Here is a 13416-nt window from a genome sequence, read left to right as displayed (position 1 = left end):
TATATACAAAATTTTCCAATCTTTTTAAATTTATAAAAGTATAAGGTAAGAAACGTCATCAAAGTTTAATTAGCACCAATTATAATTACAATTGAAACATAGCTATGCACTTTAAAATATCCATTGGATACATCATCAGCCTTAATAGTAAAATATTGTTCCCACATTTGCATTTAAATAGTGTCATTAAAATTATATATTAATAGCGTTTCATGTGTCACGAAATACACGCGACATGAACTCTTATATTTAAGAAGAGATACAGTCCAAGTTAACAAAAGCTTAACTTCAGTATGTTTGCCCATCTAATCTGTACTATAATTAGCACCATTTCTATTACCATTTCTATTACTATTATTAGCACCTTTTCTCCAGAACCAAATTTTTATATGTACCCAAGGTTTAGTTCTCCAAAATCGTGAAAATGTAAGTTGTGAACCAGGTGCCATACTGATATGTAATTCGATTACCTACCTATGCTTGAGTACACTCCCCTGCCCTATATGAAAGAGTAGATCAATAGATGGCAGGATTAGTTTCTTTCTTTTTTGCCAGCAGGGCCTTAATGAAAATATTTTACAATAGATGGATACATTTAATTTGTAAATTGATGGAAAATGTTTTAAAATATTTTTATAGTATTATTTCGGAATTAAAAACAACAAATAATTAAAATAAAGTTGGGTCAAACCAATGGTTTATAAAATAGCACCTTTCCCTTCAACAAGTGAAAGTACTGCTTTTGAAAACAATCTATTACATTATTAATATTACTTCCATTCATATACCAAATTATTTCAAAGGTTGTACATATTTAGGGTGCAGGTATATATGTATGTATATTCTTGCTCAATGTAAAATTTTGTGTTCACTTGAACATGTCCACTCGTCTGTTAGTCTGTCCGATCACACGATAAATTAAAAAACGAATAATGTAATCGATACTTTACTTTTACAAGTTGCTTCTTCTGTTAAAACGGCGGCTGCTATTGTAATTGGATCGATTCGGACGACGGGCTCGAGTAGCTGCCATACAACTCAAAAAGTTTTTTTTTTTAAATTTCAAAAACTAATAAAGATACTCGTATTAGTATCAAATTTTGCAAAGATGTGTCCAATTAAACTCTACATTTGTTTTGAAAATTTTAATGGAATGGCTACACTGATTTGGGTGGCTGCCATATAATTCCAAAAGCTTATTTTAAATATTTGGAAAAAGAATAAAGTTAGATTTATAAAACTCGGTAGTCGTGTGTCCAATTACAATAGGTAGGTTATGTGATGCCAACAAATTTTGCATATCGAGTTTTCGGTGGGAATGCACTTCTCCATACTAGGGAAGTGTAAATAAACTACTTTTAGCAACCTGTCGGTCTGTCGTGCCTGTATTCAGCGGGCCTGTTTTACATTTTTGCACATTTTGAAGAAAATATTCAACCGATTTACTTGAAATTTTATATATAAGCTCAGCTCAATCGTCCGCGAAACCTCCTAAAATCTGGCGTCAGCAACTGGACGTTTACTACGAGCCAAATATACATTTTTGCGTATATAAAGAGAAATAACCAACCGATTTCATTGAAATTTAATATTTAAATTTTTCGTATTAAAACAATGAATATATAAAGTTTTTGGAAAGATCAGGGCTCGAAAACTGATCTGCAGGCCGATTTTACATTTTTCACCATATCTACGGAACGAATCGATCGAATTTCTTGAAATTTGATATGAGTTCTGGTTGTTGCCGAAACTAACTGGCGAGCATTTCAGTGAATTCGGGTAGAACAAAGCGAAACTCTAAAAAGAGCCAAATTTACATTTTTCTAGGTATGTTAACTCTAAGCTTACGAATGTCCCAAAAATTGGAAAGAAGTATTTAATATACATTCTTATAATATTCTGTAACACTTTCACTTAACTAGACAATACACATTGCGGTCGGTTATGTGCTGATCACATCAGATTTTTTTATTTTGGGTCTCTTGGTTCTCTTTTTTAATTGTGCAATAAGAATATCTCAGAAAAAAAAGTTTTACCCATTCCGGATGCCCAAATCGATGGTATACGTTAAAGCACCGATTACTGGATCACTCTGTATATATTTATAATGTATTCATATTATATATTTACAATGTATGTTTGAAAAATTTCGCTAATTCTTGTGCTTTAAATTAATTAAAAAGTAGAAAACTAAAACCGAATTTTGTTTTATTATAATTTTACATCCAAATGTACTCGTATGCCTGTATAACAATGTGTGAAATTGTATGTATGCAATAGAAAACACAAAAAATTGACTTATTATTATCTTATATACAAAATTTTCCAATCTTTTTAAATTTATAAAAGTATAAGGTAAGAAACGTCATCAAAGTTTAATTAGCACCAATTATAATTACAATTGAAACATAGCTATGCACTTTAAAATATCCATTGGATACATCATCAGCCTTAATAGTAAAATATTGTTCCCACATTTGCATTTAAATAGTGTCATTAAAATTATATATTAATAGCGTTTCATGTGTCACGAAATACACGCGACATGAACTTTTATATTTAAGAAGAGATACAGTCAAAGTTAACAAAAGCTTAACTTCAGTATGTTTGCCCATCTAATCTGTACTATAATTAGCACCATTTCTATTACCATTTCTATTACTATTATTAGCACCTTTTCTCCAGAACCAAATTTTTATATGTACCCAAGGTTTAGTTCTCCAAAATCGTGAAAATGTAAGTTGTGAACCAGGTGCCATACTGATATGTAATTCGATTACCTACCTATGCTTGAGTACACTCCCCTGCCCTATATGAAAGAGTAGATCAATAGATGGCAGGATTAGTTTCTTTCTTTTTTGCCAGCAGGGCCTTAATGAAAATATTTTACAATAGATGGATACATTTAATTTGTAAATTGATGGAAAATGTTTTAAAATATTTTTATAGTATTATTTCGGAATTAAAAACAACAAATAATTAAAATAAAGTTGGGTCAAACCAATGGTTTATAAAATAGCACCTTTCCCTTCAACAAGTGAAAGTACTGCTTTTGAAAACAATCTATTACATTATTAATATTACTTCCATTCATATACCAAATTATTTCAAAGGTTGTACATATTTAGGGTGCAGGTATATATGTATGTATATTCTTGCTCAATGTAAAATTTTGTGTTCACTTGAACATGTCCACTCGTCTGTTAGTCTGTCCGATCACACGATAAATTAAAAAACGAATAATGTAATCGATACTTTACTTTTACAAGTTGCTTCTTCTGTTAAAACGGCGGCTGCTATTGTAATTGGATCGATTCGGACGACGGGCTCGAGTAGCTGCCATACAACTCAAAAAGTTTTTTTTTTTAAATTTCAAAAACTAATAAAGATACTCGTATTAGTATCAAATTTTGCAAAGATGTGTCCAATTAAACTCTACATTTGTTTTGAAAATTTTAATGGAATGGCTACACTGATTTGGGTGGCTGCCATATAATTCCAAAAGCTTATTTTAAATATTTGGAAAAAGAATAAAGTTAGATTTATAAAACTCGGTAGTCGTGTGTCCAATTATAGGTCATATATATTCCTGAAATTTTGGTGAAATGACTTGCCAATTTTAATTATTTGGGAAAATAATAAAGTTAGATTCATGAAACTTGGCAGTTGTGTATCTAATTATAGATCAAACATGTTCGTGCAGTTTCCATAAAGTGGTTTGACAGGTTCTAGTATTTAGTATACAACAATTCAAACTAGGTATTTCAAAAACAAATTTTAAACTCAGATTGCCAAGGTGCAGGTTATGATTCCGCCGGTTTATACCGACTGAAACGTTTTTACATTTTTGTTTATATTTTTTTTAAGTATTAATTCAAAATGCATCAAATTACGTTAAGATGTTACAATCCTATGTTAGGATTAAAAATATTGTTTAGGGCTTTGTTATTCTGCTGCCAAAATTTAACATACCCAATATAAAATTTACATAATAATATTACATACAACTCGAAAAAAACCGCTGAATATTGTAGAAAACGATGCAGAAAAATATTTGGTTTTATTTAAAAATAAGGCAACCAATTAAATTAAACAATCAAATAAATTAACCAAATATATTTTTATATATAAAATGTTTTTTTTTTGTAATTAATTCCGCTTGAAAATTTTGCATAAAAGTGTGCACGACATATTTTGAAAATTTGTAAATCGATATTCTTATTTCGAACATTAGCTACAATCAAAGTCTTTTTAAATAAAAATAAAAAGTTGGGTCAAACCAATGGTTTGTATTGTAGCACTTTTCCCTCCTACAAGTGAAAATTCTGCTTTTAAATACAGTCTATGTGTATGTACCTATCACACTATTAAAATTATTTTCATTCACATACAAAACTAGTTCTAGGATTGCATATATTTAGGATGAATGATTTATGCAGTCTTTGAAATAAAGCAAAAATTAATAAAAAGTGGGTTTAACACAATGCTCGATTTTAAGGCCTAATTGTGTGAGTTTAGAAAAATAATTATATTTTTTAATGTCATGGAATTTACCGTTAGCTTTTTGCGTTTGAAGAAATTTGAAAAAGCTTGCGGTTTCGGAAATATAAGGTGTCAAAAATTTAAATTTTACAAATTTCAAGAGGCGATAACTTGAAAGGGGGTGGAGATGGAAAAAAATTTAAACAGAGTGAAACTAATAAGCACTTTTTTCAAAAATTTTTTGGAAAAGTGCTAAAAAGAACATGGTACACTTTTTTTTTAATTATTTTTACAATACTTTAAAAAAGTAATTCACATTGTATTTTTAATTGGTGTTTTAAATATGTGACAAACAAATTAAGTATTAATGGAAATTTTCAAAATAATCTTGTATTATTTATTATTCATCTTTTTGTTAAATACTAAAGCCATTAGAATAAAGTTTAATTTTATGTAAAAAAAAAACTATTATACTCAGTATACCAATATTGTAAATGTTTAATTCTAAATTCATGTTCATACATATATGTATGTAGGATTTGCACGAACGCGTTCGGGTTATTCAGATTGACGGTTAATACTTTCTTAATTTTGAATCGTATAAATAAAATGTCCGATAAAACCGTTGAATACAATATTCAGGAAATTTTTCAAAATGATTTTAAAAAAGTGATAAAACAAACAAAAAAATCAAAAAAGTTTTTAAAGAAGAAAAAATTTCGATTCAAGAAATTTTGGAACACTTTTTTAAAAACAAGTGGTATTCATGGCCTTTCGTATTTAGCAAATAAAAAACTGCATCAAACTGAAAGGTTAAATATTAAACATAATATAATTCTTACTTTTTATTATTTAACATTTAATTGTAGATCTTTATTTTGGTTAGTTTTAGTAGTTGCATCAGTTTTCTTTTGTATAAGTCTCGGTTTTAATTCGCTTGACCGATTCAGAAATGCAAGTACTGTAGTATCTCTTGAAAAAGATTACTTCTTTTGGAGAAGAACAACTCCTTCGATTACAATATGTCCTTTTGAGAGGCTAAATAGGACATTATTTGAAAAATATGCAAAGTAATTTATAAAATTTGTTTTATTGAATAATTTGTTGTATAACAATATTTACTTTTGATAATATTTTACCATTTATAGTTCTAGAAATATTCACAATGAAACTATCAAGGAAAACTTTTTCCAATTCCTTGAATCTTTAGCTAACTCAACGTACATAAATTTTGAGAGAATTAAAATATTTCCTGGAATGGAGGTAGTACATATGAAACATATAATTTTTTCTAACTTAAAAAATTTACAGTAAACTCGTTTTATTTTTAGAATTTTCATGTGGATCCATATGATTATCTAGAGTTAATTTTTAATTTAACTGGAGACGATCGTCTTAATTTTGACAATAGCAAAAGAATTCGGGCAATCAGTGGTAATCCACATGAATTGCATACAAGGTTCGTATTATATTGTGTAAAATTAATTTTTTCAATTAGACTTTCATATAAGTGTGTGCATTTTTTGTATACATCCTTACATGTATGAAATAATAACATATTTTTTAGACAAATTTTAACTGAGTTTGGATTATGTTACACAACAAATAATTTACTCTCAGACAATATTTCTACGGAAAGCCTTATTTTTAATAAACCACCTCAAAAAAGTATAAATGAAAAAGTTATTTACAAGGATCCGGAACACAATTTATTAAAATCTGATGTAACGCAAACTGATATTCAATACGATTTTGTAGGCTTTACCAGTAACTACTTAGCTGTAAAATATTTCTGTATTATTTTATATTTAAAAAATATACATAAAAAAACTTTTTTCTTAATTAGATTTATATACACAATCCTTTAGAGGTGATGTCTATACATAAAAGTAAATATGAATATACATATATTGTAAAACAACAAGTTTATATGTAACTTAAATTTCTTTTTCAAGATTATTATTTAGGTTCGAGACCCCCTATTGAATTTTTGGTGCAAACTTTAGAAATTTTGACAGAAGAAAATTTTGAAACGTATAAAATATAAAAAATTTGTACATGCATACATACATATGTAAAATTTACATTTTTTCTTATAGAAAAACAACAATTAGTCAAAGGAGGTGTAGATTTCCTAATGAATCAAATTTGACGCATTTTACAGTTTACACAAAAAATATTTGCTATGAGGAATGTCGTCTCGAAGCAGCTTATATTTTATGTAAATGTATACCACATTTTTATCCAAATCCAGGTGAAATTTACAAGAATCTTTAAAATAAAGTTAAAGCCCATTAAATTTATGATAAAACAACTTTAGGCAAAATCAAAAGAATTTGCAATTACACTGAACTTATGACATGTTTCCCTAAGTATACTGGTATGTCCATCCACACATACATATATACATATGTATACGTACACATTTCATAAAAAAATTAACAAAAAAATTTTCATTTTTCATAAAAACTACTTTCTATTTGCAGATAACTTTTTATACTTACGCTTTAAAAATATACCCGTACTGAAAAATTTCAAATGCTACTGTCTTCAAAATTGTCGTGAATCAAGAGTTCTTTTGTTGGACACAAGGGTAGAAAATTTTTTTTCATTTTTGTTTAAGGATCCTAAACCTTATTCTAAAAAAAATATTTTAGTTTAATCATGGAATGGATAAATTTATTTCTGGCAGAGGAACAACAGTTATTGTAGACAAACATTCAAACATTAGATATATGCGAAAAGTTATTTTCACTTTTGAAGATCTTTTAGGTGTGCTAATTAAAATTCAGATAAGCTACATTATTAAACTTTTTCATTTCAGTTTCGATTGGAGGAACAGCTGGTTTTTTTTTAGGGATAAGTGTTCTAAGTGCTTTAGAAGTTATTTATTATTTGACTCTTAGATTATACTGGTATGTAAAAGATCTCAAATAAAATGAGATATCGATTTTTCGATATTTTTCAAAATTTTGGAAATCAATAAAACCAAAATGTAAAACTAAATGCGAGTTTTGATTGTGTAAAATACGAAATCTTAAAAATTTAAGGTTTCTACAACGAATCCATAATGTATAGCTTTATTTCTGACATTAAAGTACGAAAAATTATGTTCGCTTATATGATAATATTTATTTTACCATTTTTTACTGTGATGTAGAAAATCAGTTTTAAAAGAACGTGCATATTTATAAATTTAGAATGACAAGTTTTTGAAAATTCAAAAATTATACAATCCTTGTGTTGTATTATCAGAACCGTGACAAAAAACTTTGAGTGCATATGTATGTACATTAGTTGTATTTTTATTCTTATCCTTTTTATATTGTTATATGTTTTTGTATAAATGCTTAAAATTTAATAAATCTATTTTTTATATGTATGTATATATCTTCCATATTATATTTATTTCATCATTTTTATTTTTTAAAATATAAATAAAAATTATAAAATAATAAAAACATTAAAATATAATTTTTTGTGTTTATCTTTTTTTGTGTTTTTTTTTTTCGTTTTTTTTTTTGGAAATAAGATTCAATGTATTAATTAAAATTTTTGCCTACTTATAAAATAGCGTTAATGTTTTTCATATAATTACTTTTTTTATCAATTTTAAAAAGTTAATTTATTTTAAAAAGGCTTTTTGTATAAAGTTAATTTATATGTTTTTTGATTTTTTTTGTGTTATATGTGGTATGTATATTAAAACATAAATATATATCTAGGAAAGTATTTAGCCTACAATTCAAAGAGAAATATAGCTACTTAGAAAACAAGTGATCAAAGAACAAATGGAATAACTTTTTATTCCTTACATTTATTCTTAATAAATACACATCAGACAAAAATAAAACACACTTTGAATTATAATTTTTTTCCACAGAACCGAAATTCGAATGCAAAATACAGGGTAATGTGGTTAAAAAGAAAAAAATTAAAAAAAAAAAATAATTTATTTTATTTGCCACGAAAAACAAAAATTGTACTATTTTAATTTTACCTCTATTTGATTTGAATAGTTGATGAATTCGGTTTGTTTTATTTTTTTTAAGAAATACAAATAATTATTTGTGTTAACCTAAGATGTTAGTGTTAAAAAATTCCTTAATTTTATATTAAGTAGTAGTGTTTTTCTTTATTATTTTTTTGTGTTTTATCAATTGTGTTTTATTTTATAAATAGGGAATATTCATGAATTAAAAATTTAGCTTTTAATTAGTTTAGCTTAACTTTTTTCAGTTTTTCCTCTGGTTTTTTATATTTAAAAAGAAGCCAAATAATTTTTCCATAATTTTCTAGTAACCATATTTTACGAAGTATCAACATCATTTTCGTCAACCATTTCAAAATCTTTTCCTGTTGATGATCTAGAACCTGACTCTGATTCACTTTCTGTCGCTGAGCTAAAAAAAATAAATTATTAATAATTCTTAAAAATAATTTAATACTTAAAAACAGTATTTAAAAAATATAAAAACTTTCTTTAAAATCAACCAATAATACTTTAAAAGACTGTGTTCAATTTTTATTTTTTAACTTTGTATCCTATCCTATGTAATTGCTTATTTTTCAATAATTTTTGACATCACAACTAAAGCTCGCTTTATAAGTATGTTGGTGGCTTTTTACAAATATTTTTAGTTGCACTTAATTAAATTTCGATTAAAATATCATATATTCAATTTACATTGAAGGTATTGATGTGCGAAAGAAATTTTTAATTTTATTTAGTTATTTTTGAATTCGATAATTCTATGAAAATAATTCGATAATTACTATGAAATAATGGAGAAATAAATATTTTGTTATAATCGTTGCTGAAGAATTTGATTTTTTTTATTAATAAATTTGAATTGAAATAATATTGAATTTATTTTGTAATCAAAGAAAAAAAATTGTCTTTTATCCATTGTATTATTGATTGATTTATAAGTAAGTTTTAAGCTTGTAATTAATACAGCGTTCATATTAGAAAGTTTACCCTTTTTTCTCGGTTGATTTATTTGTTTGTTTATTTGACGATTCACTTGACTGTGTTCTTCTAAATTCTTCACTTCTTCTAAATTCTTCACAATGCTGCAAATGTGCCAATTCCTCATCATGCTCAGCATCGTGCTCTTTTACAGCTTCGATTTTTTCTTCTAGTAAGGGTGTTATATCTTCAGCTTCATTTTCGACCTCAATTTCTGCTTCAGCTTCCGCTTCAACTTCAGCATCACTATCTTTATCTTTTTTCTTCTTTTTTGTTTTCTTATTAGCTTTTGCATTTTCTATATCACTATGATATTTAGTCTGCAATAATTTATTTCACATGAGTTTTGAAAACTTTAAAGTTTTTAACTTACTTCATATAATGGCCAAAATGATGCAAAAAATCCAACATCCTCAGTTAAATTGGGGAATATCCAAAAGTATAGTTTACCACCCGACAAAATCCATATTATAACAAAAACGATTAAACGTATTATAGTTAAAACAAGTATAAAAACTAAGAATCCAGCGGCAGCTATACTTAAATAATAGACTCCTTTACGTAATATTGGTGGCCACAAAGGAAATAGACAAACAACAATTGCTCCTAATACCAATATCAATCCAAATATCCAATAATGAATAGGTATGGGGTCGTAAATCCAAACGTATGCTTCAGATCCGTCAACAAATTGCTGATCTGCATGCATGTCCAATTTTATTTTTCTTTTACGTTTTTCTTTATTTTGTTTTTCCCCATTCTCGTCTTGGCTTCCTGAAATAGCACCACCACCGCCAACTCCTTCAGCATAACTATCATGATCTGTATTTTTATCATGTTTATCATCTTTATTACAACTTGTTTCTTTGTGTTGCGATTTCGATTCTGATGAAGAAACATCTCCTGATTGAATCTTTTTTTTACTTGATTTCAATTCGTCTGAATATACGGGAACTTTTTTTGCACGATGGAAGAACTTATGTTCCAACATAATGTGAAGGAAATTTATTGCATGTTCCCTTGATGGAAAAAGTGGATTATCTCCTTCAGCAAATTTTGAACTCATAAGAGCATCTAGGGCCTTGTTTGCTAAAGAGAAAGAATTTACAGTATATTACAAAACCATTGCGTTATTGTGCTAGTTACCTGTAAAATATTCCACATTATGACTTAAAAACTTTGTTTTTTTGGTTTTCACATTTCGTCTTAACCATTTCGCTACATTATATTCATCTTTAGTTGGTTCCTGCTCTTCAGGGCCGGTATATTCCTAAAATAATTAATTATGATTATAATAGAATCAAATATCATAATAATCTGTTATTCTACGGTATCTTCAATTTCTTCTTGTTTTCCAATCCCGAATTTCTTTTTTATATTTTCGGAATTGAAATTAAAATATAAAAAACTGGAAACGTAACTAGTTCCAGCATAATCAAATTCATCGTCGGACATTTCTCCTTAACAAATTATATTAAACATGTACACGTGGGCAAAAGTTAATTAAAAATTAATAATTTGAAACGCTGACAACAAATTTTACCACAGGTAATTAAAAAATACGTTTATATTTTTATTGCAGCAAGATGTAAAAAATACTAAGTTCATTTTTAAAATTGAAAAACAACTTCAACCAGATTTATTTTTTGTTATTTTTTTTTTTTTTTGCACAATAGTAATTTTAAATGATATGATTCATAAAAGCTATTTTTGAATATTAAATTTATAATTAGTAAATATTTTATTGGTTTAAAAAAAAATATAATTAACTAAATTCAGTTAACGAAATGAGCGTTAAGGGAAAAGTTCTTGAATATCAAAGAGAAATATTTGAAAATTTATTTTGTTGGCTTTACTCTTGACAATAAGTTAAAATCAATTGTTGAGAATAAATCGTAAAATTCAATTTTAGAAGCTCGCTTTAAAGCTCTTTTTGTTGTAGTAAACTTTTCAATTTGTCACGGTAATTACCCACAAAGTATTATTATGTAGATACATAACATAGAGACATTAAAGAACATGCATAAAAAATGATTTAAATATCAAAGCTTAAAAAATTGAATTTAAAAGTGCAAATATAAATTACCTCGAAATAAAAAAAGTTTGATCTGTGAACTCTATTTTTTTAATAAAGTATGGGAATCATCTAAGACATAAAAGTATTTACATATATAAAATTATAATAAATGTGCTTCTAAGGAATTAATGGTATATTTCAAAACTAATGAAAATGACACGTTACTGTTCTATTTCTTTTGAACAAAATTAAACCAAATTGAAAACACTTTGTACCTATATGTAAACTATTTAGCGTGATATTTTCCTGAAGTGTTAAACGAAAGCGGTGAATAGAATCAATTTATATAAATTTGCTTTTTTTTTTATTTCTCAGGTAAGAGGCGTAGATACATACGTACAGCACATAAAATATAATTTTATTTTTGCTTTTTTTTAACCAACAAAATGGAACAAAGAAAATTTCTCTTATTTTTTTGATAACGACTGATGAACTCTATTCAACACAATATACATGTATGTACCTATCTGGGTACCTACATGTAAATACTAATTATTCAGGTATTGTTTGCAGTCTTTATATAGAAATACGTCTAAATTAATTCACAAAGCATTTATGTATCTTTCTGAAAATGATCGGTATATCATGATGTTTTCCAAAATTTAAAGAAATAGCATTAAAATATTGACATGTTAATTTATAAATATGGTAACAAAATATTAAAAAGCAATTGAGTAAATAAATTGTTAGCTACATTGATTCTGCGCAATTAAAAAAAATTTTCACAATTATTATGCTATAGCTAAAAACTTTTGCAAAGGGAAAAAAATTGATTGAAATCAATTGAAATCCATTTAATTCAGATTTTAAATAACAAAAAAAAGAAAACAATCTTTATAATTCAATTAAACTATGATTATAAATATGTACATAATGTACTGCCTTCACCAGAGAAAGTTTTTCCTATTTCCTTAGAATTTTATGACAACGTCACAAAGTAATCTCCACGAATCTAAAATTTGTTTTTGAAAATAAAGCAAACCTAGTAATCTGTTTCTAATCCAATATATGGTATACCTTAAATCACTTCTATAGAATATTATCATTTTCACAAAAAAAAATAAATTTAAAATAAAAGGAAAAAAACACTTGACTTACATCTTTTCTGCGTCTCACTCTTTTCGACATTTTTACATTAACATTTCATTCATTACTGTCTGTAACTGTCTTCTTCATTTTACTGCTGCCAATATGACGTTTTGAAAAATTTTTAATATTACACAGTGCTGCCATTTTCAAAAATAATTTATTCCGACGATATACATTTGTGTACATCTCGACATGGCAAAAATACTGGCTTGTTCAATCTTGACAATTCTTCATATATAAAAAAAGCGTTTCTACGTGTCCTTTAGAAATTAAAAAAAAAACCTTCAAAAACATAGTAAACCCATTACAATCGAAGTTTTCTTCTAAATTGAATCTAGATTTTTTACCGTGAAATCTTAAAATTCTGTATTCTGTAGATTTATGTTACCTTAACGTCACAAAATTGTTTAATAAAACTTTCCACATTTAGAAGTCCATTCACGAGACAACACCTTTCTGAATTTGAATTACTATAATTATGAATGGAATTAAATATTAGCTGATAAAAATCAGCTAATATTTAATTCCATTCATTTACAAATCTGTGTAGCATTCTCGACCATATAGAAATACTTATAAAAACCAATTCCATATAAAAAATTTTCTGCAATTTCAAACAATTGAAATATAAGAGATAACTCATTTATTAAAAAACTATAAATCTTTACTACCAATTAACCTCCTTAATTTGATTTATAGTAATACACTGTTATTAGTAAATTATTTACTAATATTTGTAATTAAATTTTGCCACAAAATAACATCTTTTTACCTTTTTTTTTTAATTTATGAAATC

General features: G+C 26.5%; 1 protein-coding gene across 2 annotated transcripts; it reads right to left on the bottom strand.

The window, feature by feature from the left end:
* Positions 1-7603: 7603 nt before the first annotated feature.
* Positions 7604-12712, bottom strand: LOC129612412 (translocation protein SEC62). 2 transcript variants are annotated; one of them, XM_055525992.1, is made up of 5 exons: positions 10784-10972; positions 10601-10724; positions 9828-10543; positions 9464-9774; positions 7604-8885 (listed from the first exon to the last, which is right to left on the bottom strand). In XM_055525992.1, exons 1-5 carry the CDS (start codon positions 10907-10909, stop codon positions 8792-8794), a joined length of 1371 nt encoding a protein of 456 aa, XP_055381967.1. In that variant the 5' UTR covers positions 10910-10972; the 3' UTR covers positions 7604-8791. The 2 variants fall into 2 exon arrangements, with proteins under 2 accessions (XP_055381967.1, XP_055381968.1); XM_055525993.1 differs by lacking the exon at positions 10784-10972 and adding an exon at positions 12630-12712 and having other exon boundaries at positions 7606-8885.
* Between the last annotated feature and the right edge of the window lie 704 nt (positions 12713-13416).

The sequence above is a fragment of the Condylostylus longicornis genome, unplaced genomic scaffold (genome assembly GCF_029603195.1).
Source record: "Condylostylus longicornis isolate FDR11 unplaced genomic scaffold, ASM2960319v2 ptg000072l, whole genome shotgun sequence".
NCBI lineage: Eukaryota > Metazoa > Arthropoda > Insecta > Diptera > Dolichopodidae > Condylostylus > Condylostylus longicornis.
This window is presented reverse-complemented; position numbering and strand designations above follow the sequence as displayed.